This window comes from Miniopterus natalensis, chromosome 6 (genome assembly GCF_054644295.1).
Source record: "Miniopterus natalensis isolate mMinNat1 chromosome 6, mMinNat1.hap1, whole genome shotgun sequence".
Taxonomy (NCBI): Eukaryota; Metazoa; Chordata; class Mammalia; order Chiroptera; family Miniopteridae; genus Miniopterus; species Miniopterus natalensis.
This window is the reverse complement of record NC_142086.1, coordinates 80,881,767-80,899,941: the sequence shown is the minus strand read 5'-3', so window position 1 is coordinate 80,899,941 and position 18,175 is coordinate 80,881,767. Positions and strand designations below refer to the sequence as shown.

The following is an 18,175-nucleotide window of genomic DNA, read 5'->3' as shown; positions in this document are numbered from 1 at the left end:
CACCCTCTCATATTTATTTTGTTCTTTGGTCTCACAATGTCCCTGTGCAGTAATCGGGAAATGGGAAATGAACCTTGTTTGAAGATGCTAACACACAGAGGTCCCAGGTTCAGAGATAGTCAGCCATGGGGCCAGGAGCACACCCTGCCCCTCTCGCAGGCTCGGGCCACGTCTGTCCCCACCACAGTCATTGAGGACTCAGAGTCTGATGTGGGGCGTCTTCATGCCTCTGCCCTGTGATGAATAGGGCAGCAGGGACAGTGGAGTGACACATCTTGGCAGCTGATCTTGTTGATTTTATGAATCTCCTGTCTGCAGGGCTTCTCAGAGGAGAATTAGAGTAAGTCAGACACAGCCTCGGCTGGCTTAATGTCCGCCTTATTGCTTGTGTCACACAAGTGAATGTCAGGGAGCCAGCAGTTGACATTATCATCCCATTCAGCCCACTGCTGGGACCCAAGGCGGAGGGTCAGTTTCATTCTAACCACAACTGAGACCAGCCCAGGTTGGTCAGCTGCCGCAGGCCTTTTTTCATGGCTCTTCCTACTTTGTTTTTAAAGGAAGAAATGCTTCCCATCTACAAGCATAGAATGTGAATTAAATTTTAGTTAGGTCTTAAATTGGGCACTCTGGGCTGATATGTTCCCATTGAAATATCCAGGAAGGGGTAATACCACCAAAGTCGAATTGTTTTTTCTTTTCTTAAAAAATCTGACATGGCCCGGCCAGGTGTGGCTCAGCGGTTGAGCATCGACCTAGGATCCAGAAGATGGCAGTTTGATTCCCAGTCAGGGCACATGCCCGGGTTGTGGGCTCGGTCCCCATTCGGGGCCTTGCAGGAGGCAGCCGATCAATGACAATTCTCTCATCACTGATGTTTCTCTCTCTCTCCGTCTCCCTTCCTCTCTCAAATCAATATATATTTTAAAAAAAACATCTGACATGAATAAGACTTTTCCATATATTGTCAAACAAAAACATTCTGTTTTAAGGGAAGAACTAGAGCATAATTAGAAGTAATATATTGATGGAAAGAAGGCTTATCTAAAGTCTTTCTTGTACAATAGCAATGTTTCATTTTGATATTTCACAAAGATCAATGCACTAAATGATGTGGAGGGTCAAAGGAAATTAAATAAATTCCCTCAGAGGAGCTTGAAATGTAATTGAAGGGATACACGGTTTGTGTATTCAGAAAGAAGAGATGGAAATAGAAAGGCAGGGGTACATAGTATATAAAGTGTGAACCAGAATGCCTGTGATATGAGAGGATGGGGCACTGTTGAAGGGTGTGTTAACCAGGCAGTTGCTGGAGATGAGCTCCAAGAAGGGTCTTGAACAATTTGAAGCACATCCATTGGCAAAGAAAAGGGGTTTAATTCTGTGCAGAGGAGAGCACGGCCTAGGCCAAGCTTCCTTCCTTACACATCGTAAGGCTTGGGTTCCCCCAATAGAAGAAGGTCATGGGTGGGAAAGAATGCTCAGAGAGGAAGTGAGGGAGATTCTAGTTAAGGCATGTTTATGAATAGCTGTATTTGCTGGATGTGCATAAAGACATAGATGCGCTGCATGTATGAACTGGTAGTGATTCTGTTGAGCACCTGGGCCAATTTCTCCCCATGTTTTGTGGCATTAGGTTTTGTTCTGCCATCACCACACTTTATAAGACTACATGCTTGAGCCTAAGGTGCCAAATTATCTCTTTAGACTTCCCAAACTTAGAAACCCTCCCCGGGGTTGTCATATCATGTCATTGTTTTTGAATAATCACTGTTATCACTCCAAAACAAGTAAAGAAAGGGTTTTTATATAATCACCACTGAGGAAAATGACTTCTCCTCGATTTTCATGTCTGAACACTGGGGCTCTGTAACTTCTATATACTGTAGAGCCAGGTAGGGAACACAGTAATGTCAGTGGTGATTTCTAAGCCTAGTGGCCATTGCAGCTACTCCCTGTGGCTTATTTCCAGAGAAAAATAGACCCTGAAGGACATATTACACCATTTGACCAGAATAAAGAAGAAAAATGCATTAGCGGCCTCTTCACAGGGTGGAAAGTGAGCCCTTCCACTGTAATTTATTACCACCCTCCTCCAGTCCTCATAAAGAAAGCCAGGTCCTTGACCTCGAGCCCTGTGAACGGCGTCATGAAGGATGTCCCTCCCTTTCCCGCAAATGCACAACAGGCTCTCCTCACTTGGTATGACTTAGAAAACTGGAGTCACACCAGGGCTTAAGATGGAATCAGCACAACCCAAAAATGCATCTGGGGAGCCTGTAAACAAAGGCCCCTGCAATTGATTGAAATCTACCCATCACGTTTTATCACGTGCAGTGTCAACTTACTGTCGTTGATATTTCCTATGTGCAAGCTCATTAATTCCTCTCCCTTTAGTGAGATTTACTTAATGTATAGAAAGTCTTTTCACTAAATGATTATAAATGCTGTACAAAAATGAACTAACAAGAGCTGTTTGCGCTGAAACTCTCTTAGACTATTGAGCTATAATTATCTGTTGTTCTAACTTGATACATGAATTTGATTTTTTTTTTAACCATCAAAAATATTAGTGGTATCTTTTCAGATATAATGTGGGTTTTTAAATTTTTGAGTGGGGAGCTCATTCTTATTTTTTAAGTGATTATTTGGTCTCACAAGCCCTAAAAGAAAAAATTATTCCAATGAGTTTTCTAAAAATCTCAGAAATAATAATATTAACTATTGCATTGCTGTACTTTAATGACAGAAAAAAGGGTGACATGTTAAAAAAATCACTGTGGTTCTACAAGGATCTCAGATTTAAAAGGGTTTTGTAGAAAGATAAAAGTATACAGTAAGAACTAAAAGTGTTCGTGCCACAGCCCAATAAAAATTAGTGTCAGAAAGAAAGGCCAAATGAGATGAAACCTAGGAGAAAAGGCTAATAATTTTAAAGCAAGAAAATAAATAAGAATAGAGAGCCCAGCAGCCCTCAGGACTGGCTTAGGGATGGGGTGGGGGCAGTCAGTGAGAGAACCAGTTAAAAGGTGAAAGAAAAGGAAGGTGTACCACTCTGTGCTTTTGACTGTTATGTTTATATTATAAAGAATGACCTCTAATAAAAGGAAACTAAAACCCAAGATAGATCAAGATGAGAAAGAAAAACACTAGTCCCTTGTATTAGTTATCTATTGCTGTGTAACAAATACCCCCATGACCTAGCCACTTAAAACAACAAGCATTTAGTTTCTTACAGTTAACTGCAACGCTGAGGACATTAAGCATGGTTCAGCTGGGTGCTTCTGGCTCAGGGTCTCTCATGAGGTTGCACTCATGACATCTGCCAGAGCTGCAGGCGTCTGTGGGCTGAAGGGTAACTGGGACCAGTGGGTCTATTTCCAGGATGGCACATCCACATGGCTGTGGGCAGGAGACCTCAGTGCCCCACCAGGTGAACCTTTCTAAGGGCTGCTTGCGTGTCCTCACAACATGATGGCTGTCTTTTCCTAGACCAAGAGAAAGAATAAAAAAGAAGCTGCAATGTCTTTTATGACCTAGTCTCAAGGGTCATCCACTGTCACTGTTGCCATATTCTGTTTACTGGAAGCAAGCACTTCCTCCAGTCCACACTCAAGGGACGGGAATCAGTCTCACCTCTTAAAGAGAGGCGTGCAAACCGATTTTTTTATGTATTTTAACACTGTCACCCGTCTCTACCCATGCTCAAATCATTATGACCCAGGCTAAATCGCAGGCTAAGAGAACCTGAGGGTGAAATCATAGAACCGTCCTCCATGATCCTTGTGGAATCTGGAGAGCAGGAGAAGAGCTGGGAAGATAGGAACTGAAAAGTGTAGTTCCGACAGCAGAAGAGAAAGAAGGGAGCCTCACAATCTACAAGCCAGATGTAGATGGATGTTGACCCTGAGTCTGTTTCCCGGCAGCTTGTTAAGTGGAAACCGTGAGCCTCTGGGCAAGGAGTGGGTGATGTGTCATAGCCAGCGTGGGTTCCCAAGGTCTTGTCCAGTTACCCTCCAGTCCTTTCTGTACAGGCTGTGCTGCTAGGCTGGCACATCAGGTGCTGTGACACTGTGCTTTTCTGTTCCAGTTCGGTGTCACAGCACCTTGTAGACAGGGTGGTTAGAGAGACTAAACAAAGAGCAAGAACTTAGGTCCCTTGGGAGCTGAAGGAACCGGGAATGAGTAGCTCGAGTAAAAGGACAATCAGCAGGAACATGCCTCTCGGTGGGCATCTCCCCAGTTCAAGGCTCTAGTGCAGAAGGGAGGGCCGTGTGCTGAACAAAGAAATTATAGGAACCTGATTTCGGCTTAATGTAAGAAAGGTCATTCTAACGGCAAGGCTGCCTGAAAACGGAGGCAAACTGATAGAGCCCCCCTTTGTTCAGGCAGGAGCTGAGAGTCGGCCCTTGGTTGGGAACACCCTAGAGGACATGATTTTAAAAGCCTCTCCCATCCTAAAATTCTGACCTTTGATATTTAAATACTACAGTATAGAAACTTACACTTTGTGCTTTCATCTTTTTGTTTTAAAAAAATGACTTTGCGTCTTGTTTTTAAGCTTCAAATTATTATCTGAAAAATGAAATGCATTGCAACAATTAATGGAAGAATCATATAGCGATTTATAGAGAAGGAAGAGTCGGTTAGTCCCAAAGAAGCATTCTCAAGAATTATGTGCTGCAGCTCTTTGTTCAGCCAACGAGCCAATTATATTCCGTATCTATAACTAAATCACTTAACTAAATAAATGATAGGATTTTTACAAGGCTTCACTGCATAGATACGGGAACATAATTTATTAGTAATTGGAACAAAGCCTCAAAGTAGCAGTTTTGTTCTACCACGTAATTAATGTTCATTTTTTAAAAGCTTTTATTATTTTTCTCCTGAAGGAATGTGAGCACATGTAAAAAAGACATGCAGTAGGCTGACCTATAAGTCCCTAAAGCAAGCCAGCATATTCTAGGAACAAACCTTGCCAACCCCCCAGCTAGCATTTAACTTGCTTTTCCCTCATTTAAAAAAAAATTATAGCATGTGCTTTAAGGCAAGTAAAAGCCTTAACCTCAGATTTCTTTCATCTTTAATCCTTTGTTTGTTTATTTAAAATAGGTGGTGGTTCAGGATTTTTATGTAGGGTGTCATTTTTCTTGAAAAAAGTCATTCATTGCATCCAGGCTCAGGCCTAGGAAGAGTTTGGTGGCCTCTGTGTGGTCGCGTTGCTGTTGATAGAGGAAACGAGCACTGCCTGTGTTTTAATGACCGTGTGATGCTTCTGGTGCCGTGCAGGTTCGGGGCTGACAAATATCAAGACGGAAGAGATCTCCGAGGTGAAGATGGACGCGGAATTCCGCCACGACTCAGGATACGAAGTTCATCATCAGAAACTGGTACGTGACATCGCCGACCTGTCCCTGCACCCATCGCCAAATGACATGTCAGCCCTGCTCCCTGCGCCACCGGCCCAGTGGAGGGAAAGGTTCCAAACCAAAGGAAAGCGCCTGCTTCTGGGTCTTCACCAGAGCTTGGAGAGAGAGAGGCTCTTTAGGTTGTAGTTCTTTGTGCCTGGAAGGCAGCGTAAGGTGGAAGCCGTGTCTGCTAGAGGAGTCACGTCTGCTGTAGCAGCCACCCTAACTAACGTCCACTCGGGTTTTTTAGGAAAACGGGTCTACAATAAATTTCTTGGAAGGATCAGACCCTCAAACACGTGTGCACGCTGCTTGGCGTCACGGAACACTTTTTATCCTGGCTGTTGGCTTATGTGCACATTTGTCTCTGTTTTCCTTCTTCGTGGCCTCCTCTGTCCTGCCTTCCCGTCTCCCCCTTACTCCCTTGTTTGAAGTTCTCCTGCAGGGGTAGGATTTGGGGCAGGATCTTTGCACCTCTATCCAGGTGAGGGGAGGCAGGAGGTGAGCGAGACTGTGCGCTGTTCCCAGCATTGCTGTGGTTATAGCCTGGGCAAGGGAAAAGGCAGCTTCCTTTTCAGCCTAAAATCACACATTTCCCTGTCAACCCCCCCCCTCCCCCCCCCCCCCAATATTAGAATCAGAGTAAATCAAAAAGCAGCCATTTCCTTGGCAGGCAGCTCTAGTGGTTATGTAAAATCCTTTACCAAAAGCTTCAAATAAATCCTGCATTATGTTAGGGTTCCTTCCGTCATAGCAGTAAGCACAGGAAGGGGCTTAAATTAATAAAGGAGACGGTTTCACTGCACATTCAGCAGTGAACAAGGAATGATAATAAAATTATCATAACAGAAATAATACTTGAAGTGCTCGCTCTCGGGCACTCGTTTTTGTTTTAGTTTACGTGTGTGATTTTTTTTTATTTTTTTCTTTCAAAAGGAAATCTCTCTTTCCAATAGTCACGAATAAAATTTCTAAATCCAACTATTAAACTCCAAAAGAAATCCCTTTGATGGACTGTTTATGCCTCGACTTTTCACTCTACATAATTGGCGCAAATCAAAACCTGACTTGAGATTCAGATTTGCATTTTAACTCCCGTAATTTTTTTGGTAAAAGGACATTTAGCTTTTTGGAGCATGGTTTTCGCTGGCAAGTTAATCCAGTATAGTTATTATGGAATCGGGGGCATTCTTGATCTGGCCCGTGCTGAAAAGGTTAAAAGAAGAACTGGGGGAGCTGCTAAGGAGTGGGGGCCTGTGGGGCACAGAGCTGAAGATTAATGTTCAGATTTGCCTTTTCTGGTGCCTGTGTCATAAAAGTCCATCTCTGCAGTTGCATCCACTCCTGTAACGCGACAGTGACTAATGGGAGCGGCAGCAATTAGGACAACCAGCTCCCTCTACTGAACTCGTTGATAAGATAATGCATATAATTAGTGCAATGAGTATTACAACATTACAGTATTTTCTTAAAGACACAGGAGGATGTCCAGACTTGCGTTTATTCCTGATTACCTCAGACTTGTATCATTAGCTAATTAGTGGTTTGCTTTTTATAGATAATGGTGAGCTAGCAAATTCTTTAGGAAGTGGAATGTTTATGAACAGCTGCTAATTCTGTTGCAAAATAGACTATGAGTAAAACCCGTAGAAGCTTGCTGCGTGTTATATTGCCTCTGCAGACTGCTAGACTGTTAGTTTCCGCTATGGAAATCGGTCATTTTACTGCCTTGAGATTGAATGAAAACAGTATTTAGGGAACTATTTTCATTAACTTATACAACAGATGTGATATATATGTTTAGGAGTCGTTAGGCCAAATGACCTGGCTTGGGATCGTCTCCTTATATAACACAATGATACAAGTTGCAGTTCACTCTTATAATTCCATTTAAGTCATTAAATTTGAAAAAGAATGACTTGCTTTTATAAACAATAGGAAGGAGTGTAGTACCATAAATTTACCATACTGAATAAATTTCTTCTTTACAGCGGTCTCTAAATTCTTATATTTAATCCAAATAAACAGCAACGTTTTTAGTTGGATTTCTGGAGACAACATAGTAAGAAAGCATGAGTTATTGTGACTATTAAAATTCTTGCATAGGACATCCCTTTGAAATAACTCTCTTTTAAACACTATGCTTCTCAAGGTTAATTAGTTTCCTACTGAATTATTGTGGCTAAAGTGGGTAATAAGACTTCCTCTTTCTTCTACCTCCTGTGTGTTGATGTCCCTCTAAGGCAGCAGTTTTCAACTTTTTTTGTCTCATGGCACACGTAAACTAATCACTAAAATTCTGCGACACACCGAAAAAATCTATTATATTTTTTGCCAATCTGACAAAAAAAATAGGTATAATTTTGATTCATTTACACCGGATGGCTATTGTTGTGTTGGCTGTTGTCATTTTTTTATTTGGCAACCTAAGGGAAAAGAGGTCAGTGCCCCTGACTAAACAGTCAGGCATTGCATGTTTTAAAATTCTGAGGGGCACCAGTGTGCCCCAGCACACCTGTTAAAAACTGCTGCTCTGAGGAAATTAGGACATCTGTGGGCCTGGAGAGCACCTAAGGTGCAGTTGTCATGCATCAGGTCTCCCAGTTTAAACCCGCTGTGACTGGGAAAATGCTGACCTCCTTTTGCAATCGTGATTCATGCCTTTACAGCTTTAGATAGAGCCAAGCTACTGTCCCACCTCCCAGCGAGTGTTCCACTTGCTAAAGGGTTTCAGACCCCTCTTGGCTTCTGCTTTGCCTTTCTGGGGACATGTGGGGGGAGGGTGAGTAGACTTGCTAGACTTGGGGAAGCCACACAGTGCACATTATTTTATAGATTACAAATGTCATTCTTGGTAAGTAGAATGTGTGCTTTCTTTTTTCAAGCATGCCCCCAAAAAACGGAGTGACCAGCAACGCCAAGTGACAGCATGAGATATGCTGAATATACTAAAACTGTTCATACACCTCATCAAAATGTCTTGTGCAGTTACCATCCGTTTTCTTGATTTGTTTTCAAGGTGTTCTTTGCGGAAGATGTGGGTTCCAACAAAGGCGCAATCATTGGACTCATGGTGGGCGGTGTTGTCATAGCAACAGTGATTGTCATCACCTTGGTGATGCTGAAGAAGAAACAGTACACGTCCATCCATCATGGTGTGGTGGAGGTAGGTAAACGTGGCTGCATGTTTGCAAGTGGGAGATAAAGACTGCGAGGGGATGTTCTTGCTTGGCGTTAGACTAAGGATCATCCAGGTATCTCTCTCTGAAAAAAATCCTTATTCCTGTATAGAGCTCTCAAGTTGCAGCTGTTTTCTTGCTTTGGTTTTTAATCATTTCAACATAAGCACTGTGATCAGGGCATTGGGGTTGTGCACTGCCACATCAGCTTCTTACCATTTGTATTGAAATATCAAACTATTAATGATAACGCCTGGCTTTAAAAATTGCGATTACCCTCCAGCATTTAAAAGAAAGGAAAAAAGGCAATGGAAGGCTGCTTTAAAAAAAAAAATCTAAACACAGTTATTCCCAGATGTTTTGTGTGTTTCTTAAATAGTCTGACCTCTAACTAAAACCAGGTAGTAGTAAACAATAATTTTCAGTAAAGAGTCTTACCTTTAAAGTTTTGCAGAAAATCATATCATGCCAAACAGCTGAGCAGAACACACACGGTTATTCAAGATGTTCAGCCTGTGACCCTGCACTTTCTCCTGAAACATCCTCATTTTGAGCCATTAGTGCAGTTAGTTGGACAGGAGGCGGAGAGAAGGCCCACCGGTGGCAGCCACGGCTGCTGCAGTTATGTCCTTGAGACTGTTTCTCCCCGGAGGCCAGCCGGTGATTGACATGACTGTGCACAGCACAGAAGTCATGGGTCACACCAACAAAATAGGGTGAGCTGCAAGATTCAAATAGGATTTCTTAAATCCATGATACAAAACATTGAGAAATAAAACTTACAAATAAGTCTCTTTTATGCTTTTAAAATATAATGGGGGAAGGGGGCTCGTGGAATATAGAATTTCTTAGAAAACAACTGGAGGGATACAGTTCAGCCCATAACAGAGCTCAGTGATGCTGGGCAGAGAAGGAGGGCCTCTCGCAAGGCTGCCTGCTGGGGCTGTGCTCAGGACTTACCAGCTACTTATTTGAGAGGACGCATCCCCAGGCCCTACCCCAGAGCCAGGGAAACAGACTTTCCAGATAGGAGGCTGGGAATGCAGGTATTGGAAATTTTTCTGACTGAGTCAGACATGCAAGGATCATCTAAGTATTTCATCTTTGAAAAGAATCCATTGGTAACTAGTTATAGTCATGCTTTTTAAGGCTGTAAGAAGACTTCAAAGGCATAACCATCGCTACCTAAGTTAATGCTGCTTTTGGTCACCAAGAAATGCCTCCTTGGATTTGAAATATCAGAGAAATTGATACTTCAACACAGATGCTGAACAAAAGGAAAGAATTTTAAGCCAAGAGGCATCTTAACAGAACAGAATTATAGGGAGGGCAGTTATTCAGCTCTTCTTTTGCTATTCATTTTACTAGCTCCTTGAGAACAACTAGAAAGCTCTCCAGAGTGAGGGCCCTGCCTCATTTTGTATTTCGGAAGAAACACTTTGTCAAGCCCCATGTTGAGCCGTGTAAATCAGTGTTGGACCCGAACTTCACCCAACGTGCTGTTTGCCATCCCTGTGCTTAAGAAGGTTACAGTCTAGCGGGGTGGTCGAACTTGGACAGGAAGAGCTGCAGCCCAGCCCAGCGCCTGGGCTGACTCCCCGGGCCCAGGTGAGACCGTGTGCTGTGGGTTCAGAGCACCATTTCTCTAAGAGCACGCCGGAGTCCACACTCGATGGAAGCGACCCTCCTACAAGTGTTCTCTGCCTTTCTCAGCAGGCCCACACTCGAGAGCCCGAAACAAGTTCATTTCCAGCTCTGATTAGCCTGCTTCGTTCATGAGTAACCCTACTTCATTAAGAGCAAAAATGAATAAATGAACATGTCCAGTTGGGCTGGGTGAAGTCTGTCTGGACCGAGTACAGTTGTACTTCACACAATCCATGCACGAAGAAGAAATTGTGATGAAGGTTTTGGTCTCCAGGAAATCTGACGGTTAGTCCGACAGAAGAAGATGGAAATGTGCAAATGAAAACGAGCCTGGTATTTTTATTAATAGAGTTGTTACCAGCTGGAAATGAGCAGTTGCTAGTTTTTGTTTTTTAAAAACAGGCAATAAACATTGATTTAATGATTTGCTCAGCCATAAGGCCAGAGATTCATGCTGTGAGCCATTAACCACAGTTCCCCAAGGAGATGACACTGCTTTATTTTTGCCTCAAGTGGTGACACGATGGCCCTCTGTGACACTGTTTCCCCAGTGTGCCACCCTCTGGTGGCTCCAGAGCCCGGCTCCAGCTGAATTACCCATTGTCAGGTCCTGCAAAGCCCACTGACCCCAGTTCTGTTTAATAGCAGATAGGACTTTCCTACACCGATGTCAGTTGACAGTGGATACGTGGAAATATATACTGTAGCTCTTTCCACTCCTCCTCCTAAGTGGAGACCTCGCCTTTAATGGGGGTTGCGGGGTAGGGTACACAGATGTTGTTCAAGGGTATAAACTTGTAATGAGTAGTAAAAAAAGCCCTAGATCTAATGCACAGTATAGTGAATATAGACAATATTATAATCATCAAATTTGCAAAGAGACTAGAACTTAATTATTCCAACCACTGAAAAGAAAATTCTCTAATGTGGTAGAGACACTAATTATCACCACAATGGCAATCCTATTTCAGTGTATAAATGTATCAAATTAGCACGTGCACCTTAAATTTACATAATGTCATATGTCAAATATATTTCCATTTTTAAAAATTAGGGGAGAGAGGCCCACAAATTCTTCATTATAGGGTGGAAAATATGTTTCTTTCACAGACCTGATAACTGGAAACATCAGCAGTCTCCCCACACCCCCAGTCATCTCATTAATGATCTAAACGGGAGGAGAGCAGCTGCTTTAGCGTTTCATGGAGTTGTGGTGTATGACTTTTATGAATGTGCCATCATACTGGTTGGTGACATTATAACAATACTATGTCCTTAGGGACCCTTTTTCCTGGCAAGAAGTTGACCCCAGGATGGGGATACTTAATGACCACCGGCGTGGTGTAGAGCAGTTGGACGGAATGGCTAGGTGCGTGGGAAGCAAAGCTAAGAGAAGCAAGGGCGGCTCAGAATCCGCACCTTCTCGAAGCCAGCAGCAGGGAGAGAAATCAGAAGCCAGCGGAAAACATCCAAAATGATTTCGAAAGGCATTCACAGGTTCGTGAGCCTGCCTGAAGAATCACTCCGTGTGGGCGTTAAACATAACTGGACCGCTTATCAAGAGACGGGATTATAATTAAGAAAAGGAACTTGTGCGCATTTGAGGAGAAAATCCACACCGGGAGGTCACTGGGAGGAATGAACAGAGGCTTGGAAACTTGGTTGCTCTCTCCTTTGCTTTACTTTCCTGCCCACGTCACTGGCTCCTTTATTACGTACATTTTAGTTGATCTCACCCTGGTCTCCTAATCCCCCTGGGTGACCTGAAATGGAAAATTGCACGGGTCGGGATTCTGATGTTTGCTCTAACTTGGTGCCCCCATTAGAGGGGCGGCCATCAACACACACCCTGCTGGTGGCTATCCAGGATAAAATTAAAACGTGGTGCTTGCTGGCCTAAGGGACCTACGCTAGAAGCCATGTGATGCCGGAGAACTAGAAACGGGGGGACCCAAATAAAATTTTGTCTCTACGAGTGATGGTTGAGCTGTAAATTCCTCTGGATATAGTGAAGGGACAAGTGGCTCCAAAAAGTCAAGTTCAGAGAGAAAGCTGTAGGAAGAGTGCTCAGAAGTCCTACCCGAGGCTGTGCCAGGACAAGGCCGATTGGGCTGTTTGGGCTCAGCCCTCCACAGTGCAGAGCCAGTTGAAGGCAAGCTGGGGTGCAGTCAGGGGCCCCAGAGCCTCCTAAAGACTGCACACCACACAGAGCCAAGCAAAGACCTCAGGTGTTACTGCTGCCACCTGACCCAGAAAGTTGGAGAGGGAGCAGTCAGAGATGTGTGCTTGCGTGTTTCCGTCTCTCGAGCTGTCCCTGCCCGGCAGGCGGATGGGGGTTCCATCCCCACCGTCATTGTTCTGTCGCTCCTTCCAGAACAAGCACCACTGGCTCCAACCTCCCCAGCTCCGCTTTAGGGGACGTAACGTGAAGGTCTCGTGCAGAAGCCCTGTCTGCTCGGGGTCGCAGCGGGCTGGCCCGCACCGTGCCGCTTAGCCGCGAGTGACAGGTTGCTGAGCCCTGCTGGAGAGGAAGGCTCTCCTCGCCCCATGCTCCTACTCTAAGGGTATGTTTATCTGTGGGCATGAGGACTCAGCGTTTCACTTTTTGCTTTCAAGGCGTTGGGGATAAAAAAGCCAGAATCCACAACTCCTTGGGTGCCATTCTGTAAGGATCATCCTTTCTCCTGGAGCTCCAAGCCTCTGAGGCCTGAGGGCCCTGCCACCCACAGAGGGAATGGAGACACAGGAGCCGCCCTCCCCAGCAGCCAAGGGTAGAGGGTTAGCGTAGAAAAGAGGCCGTGAGAAGACAGGAAAGTTAGGTGCCTGGACGGCACAGCAGCTCCGAGCCTCGCATTTCTGGCAGGCTCTAACGCATTTCGTTCTGGACTTCGAAGGGGACATGAACTATTACATTGCCAGGTGTCCCTCTGCTCTCGATGAATGCAGACGCCCGTGGACAGCCAGTGTGAGGGCTGAGGTGGCTCCTGAAGGGCTTGCAGCTGTAATATTTCAGCAGTCCCGCAACATTATGGTTTTCTCTACGCTCGGAAACAGCTCTGTGCTTGATCCCCACAGCAAGGTGTGTTTTTTTTTAACCTCAACATTCTTTGAAATCTGGTCAGAGGTGGCACAGAGCAAAGAGATGCCCAGGTTTGAATAGCATGCTGTCGCGGGTGGGAAGACGTCTGTGATTGTTCCCATAAGGACAGGGACGCCAAGCGGTCATTTGAACAATGTCCTCTAAGTGAGTGGCCATGGGGAAGCCAGAGGATATTGACAGACCTTTTTTTTTTTTTTTTTTTTTAGTTTTCTTAGGCATAATTGACATACAATGTATTGGTTTTAGGTATACATCGTGATGATTTGATCCATGTATATATTGCAAAATGATCACCACAATAAGTTCAGTCAACACCCATCACCTCATATAGTTACAAGCGTTTAAGACCTACTCTCTTAGCAGCTGTCAAATATGCAATATAGTGGTGTTAATATCAGTCACCATGCTGCACGTTACACCCCGGGACTCACTGAGCACCCTCCACCCATTTCACCCGCTCCCAACCTCCTGTCTCTGGCAGCCACCAAACTGTTCTCTGCCTCTGGGTTTGGGGTTTTTTAGACACCACATATAATTGATATCATGCAGTTTCTGTCTTTCTCTGTCTGACTTATTTCACTTAGCATAATGCCCTCAAGGTCCATCCTTGCTGTTGCAAATGGCAGGCTTTCCTTCCCTTTCGTGGTGGAATAACACGCGCGTGTGTGTGTGTGTGTGCGCATGCGTGCCTCGTTTCCATTACCCATTCATCCGTCGGTGGGCACTTGGGTTGTTTTCATGTCTTGGCTCTTATCAGTAACGCTGCATGAGCATGGAGGTGCAGATATCTTTTTGACATTGTGGATTCATTTCCTTCGGATAAATACCCAGAAGTGGAGCTGCTGGATCCTGTGGTAGTCCTGTTTTTAGTTTGCTGAGGAACCACCCTACTGTTTTCCATAGTGGCTGCACCAGGCTTTTAGTCTGAATAATTCATTAGACCGGGTGGTCTCGCCACAGTGTCATATCAGGCTCCACCCCTAGGACGTGGTGTCAGCGCCAGCTCGAGCCCTCTGCTGTGTCTCCCTCGTGGGGTGGCAGTGGGTCAGCAGTGTGGGGTCTGAGCCATGCCCTGCCAGGTTGGATGTGTCAGAGGTAAGGATCGGAATGTAGCTTTGAACCACTCCGCCGTGGGGAACGGGCCTGCAGGATTCCCCCGGAAATTATGTGGGGAGCCCAGTTTCACTGTGCGCAGAACAGAAAGCTCCCTTGGAAGGAAAACCATCTTCACACGACAGCCCAGGTTTTCTTTGGAAAACATGCGTCTTCTTTGTCCTGATTAAATTTGTGTTATTTCATCTTCCAGTGGTTTCACAGAAGAGAAATTTTTAAAAGAGTAACAAAAGTAAGCTTTTACTCATTCAGCAGACGGTCACGTCCTCCCCCCCCCCCGTGCACTGAGAGAGGTACCCCAGATACACTGGACACCTGAGCAGCCACTCCCCGCAGTACAGGGATGAGCACACCTTGCCCGGTGCAGAGAGGACACCCTCTGCTTCCACACAGCTCTGTCCTAGCAGTGACACTGGGGGGGGTGGGGGCTTGAGGGACGGACGGACAGGACAGGACAGGTTTACAGCTGCCGGCCTAATCTTAGAGATAAAGCACCATTTCCACAGAGGGTCTATTTCTAGACCTCAAGCTGGACACACTTCTATAGTATCTCAGTGCTCACTTAAAAAGAAAAAAGATAATCTGTAATCTAGAACGGCACGTCCTTGCTGTATTTTCTGTGCCAAATAAGAATCCCTTTGATGTACATACATTGTTAATTGAAAGGTTCTTAGACGTCTCTTCAACGCGTTCACTTTGGTTAAAATGGGGACAAATGAAACTTGGGATGGTGCACAGTCCAGATTTCAGTGTTTCCCGGTATACTTTGCTGAATTTCTCTTGGGCGTTTTTCTAAATGGCCACACACTTTCAAGTAAAGCAGTCGCCCATCGTGGTTTTCTTGTCTTTTCTTGAGCCAACAGGGAAGCAAAAAAAAAAAAAAAGTGTATTTTCCATCCTTAGATGCATCCAGTTGCTGTTGAGCTGCGGGGGGCAGCCAATGAGCGCGTCAGGGTTTGAAGCGCCACCTGGTGGCGAGATGGAGCATCTGCCTAAGTGGTGGGCCCTGGGCTCGCTTCCAGATGTTCACGTCGAGAAAACAGCGGGTGTTGTGCATCTTGGCCAACCTTGCCTCCCTTCTGCTCCTCCGTGCGCAGCCTTGGAAGGCTGATGTTTCTTTTTCACGCGTCTCCCCCGTGCTTGCCCTCCAGGTGGACGCCGCTGTGACCCCCGAGGAGCGCCACCTCTCCAAGATGCAGCAGAACGGCTATGAAAACCCAACTTACAAGTTCTTTGAGCAGATGCAGAACTAGACCAGCGCCGCAGCAGCCTCTGAAGTTGGACAGCAGAAACCATTGCTTCACGACCCATCGGTGTCCATTTATAGGAGATGGTGGAAAGGAACCGACCCTTCTGTTTTATTATTTACTCATTAGCGCCTTTTGACAGCTGTGCTGTAACACAAGTAGATGCCTGAACTTGAATTAATCCACAGATCAGTAATGTATTCTCTCTCTCTTTACATTTTGGTCTCTCCGCTGCGTTATTAATGGGTTTTGTGTACTGTAAAGAATTTAGCTGTATCCAACTAATGCATGATTAGATTCTCTGCTGATTATTTATCACGTAGCCCCTTAGCCAGGTGTATATTATTCTTGTGGTTTGTGACCCAGTTAAGTCCTACTTGAAATATGCTTTAAGAATCGATGGGGGATGCTTCATGTGAACGTGGGAGTGTAGCTGCTTCTCTTGCCTAAGTATTCTTTTCCTGATCACTATGCATTTTAAAGTTAAACATTTTTTAAGTATTCCAGATGATTTGGAGAATTCCCCCCCCCCCCCCATGGTTGCATTTTACTGTACAGATTGCTGCTTCTGCTATATTTGTGATATAGGAATTACGAGGATACACATTTATTCCTTTGTGCCTGTTTTATGTGCACACATTAGGCATTCAGAACTGAAATTTCTTTGGTCCATGTATCTTTGGATCTTTGATAAAGAAAAGAATCCCTGTTCCTTGTAAGCACTTTTATTGGTGGGGGGGTGGGGGGGAGGGAGTCCTCTGCTGGTCTCAAATTACCAAGAATTCTCCCCAAAATTTTTCTTGCAGGATGATTGTACAGTCATTGCTTATGACCATGATAGCTTTCTACACTGTATTACATAAATAAATTAAATAAAATAACCCTGGGCAAGAGTTTTCTTTGGAGAATGACGATGGACATTCAATATTCATAGTAATTTTAGGTGGAGAAAGAGGGAGATTTAGTTTTCTTTAACCTGTCTAAGACATTTTACCTGTGATACCAAAAGACGAAAGGGGAAGGGGCAAAATCAGGGAATGGGGACGGCATGCCTGGACGATCCCTTCTTTAAAGATCTGTCTTCAATTTGTATAAAATGGTGTTTTCATGTAAATAAACACATTCTTGGAGGAGCGCCATTGTGCTGGTGTGAGTGATTCCATGGTAACAGCCTTTTGATTATTTAGTCATCTGAAGACAGGTGAGAAACTTAATGTCCTCTAATCCTGGGCATCCCACCGATTGTGTCTCAGTTGTAAGTCTGAGATGGAAACTTTGGGGCCTATGTGCAACCCCTAGTGCTAGTCAGGCACCTCATGGACCTAACTCAGTTTTCATTTGGCCTAAAGCATTTTGCTGCCATATCTTGGTCCTCAAGGCTTGTCTGTGTCCTAGTCTGTTCAGGCTGTTGTAACAAAATCCCATTTCATGAATGTTTATGTAATTTTAACAGACTGGGTAGCTACTAAACAACATAAATTTAGTTTTCACAGTTCTGGAGACCGGAAGTGCGAGACCAAGGTGCCAGCATGGTCAGGTAGGGCTCCTACAGGTCGCCGGCTTCTCTCTACCCACGGTGCAGCGGGGGGAAGGGACCTCTCTGGAGCTTCTCTTACAATCACCAGTCCCGTTCTTGAGTATTCCACCCCCGTGACCTAATCCCCCCCTAATGCCGTCACATTGGGCATGAGGATCTTAACATAGGAATCTGGGGTCACACAAACATTCAGACAGACCATAACAGTCCCAAATAAGACAGGAAGAGAAGAGTTCCAGGGAAATAAAAATTAAGACCAGCTGATAGCCAGTTTTCTAGAAAAATGGGGTTTCTGAACCCTGGCACTATTGACATAGTTTGTAGGGAATCATTTCTTTCGGGGGGCGGGGGGGGACTTGTCCTGTGCATTGTAGGATGTTTAGCAGCATCTCTCCTCTACCCATTAGATGCCACTAACACCTGGGTATGACAATCAAAACTGTCTCCAGACATTGCCAGCTGTCCGACCCCCTTGGGGGGGCAAATTCACCCCCAGTTGAGCCCATGCTGTTCTACATCATTTTAAAACAAAGTCATACGTACATGGTTTTTCATCGGGGAAGCCTATCCAACCGCTACCCCGAAGGTCTACTAACACGCCACCTGGTGTTTTGCAGTGTTGGGCCTGGTACCAGGTGAACAGAAGGATCAGCCCCAGCACATTTTAGCTTTAGGTTGTGACCTTTTAAACTATAGCACTAAGCACAGAAAATTGAACAAAATCGTTTCATCATGTTGCATGATAGACAGGCTCAATTAAAATGCATCTGAGCATATCCCATCTCCATGAGAACACAATCGTCCTCTCCCTCACCCCCCAAGGGCAATTAGACATGACTGCTCTGCGAGGATGTGTGACGCATGACAGTTCACGTGCATCAGCCGCAGCTCCATCTCGCCTAGCCCAAGAGAGGTAGCTAACGGTAAAATCAGCCCTGACA

At 44.8% G+C, this 18,175-nt stretch overlaps 1 protein-coding gene across 4 annotated transcripts in view; it reads left to right on the top strand.

Annotated features, from left to right (window-relative positions):
• The window catches only part of APP (amyloid beta precursor protein), a 192,010-nt gene extending 175,180 nt beyond the window's left edge, over positions 1–16,830 (top strand). For all 4 annotated transcript variants that reach the window (XM_016197637.2, XM_016197635.2, XM_016197634.2 and 1 more), the window contains 3 exons: positions 5,293–5,393; positions 8,431–8,577; positions 15,602–16,830. In XM_016197637.2, the coding sequence (XP_016053123.2) occupies positions 5,293–5,393; positions 8,431–8,577; positions 15,602–15,703 (350 nt within the window). In that variant the 3' untranslated portion in view covers positions 15,704–16,830. The remainder of the gene's footprint in view (positions 1–5,292; positions 5,394–8,430; positions 8,578–15,601) is intronic.
• The last annotated feature ends 1,345 nt before the right edge of the window (positions 16,831–18,175 follow it).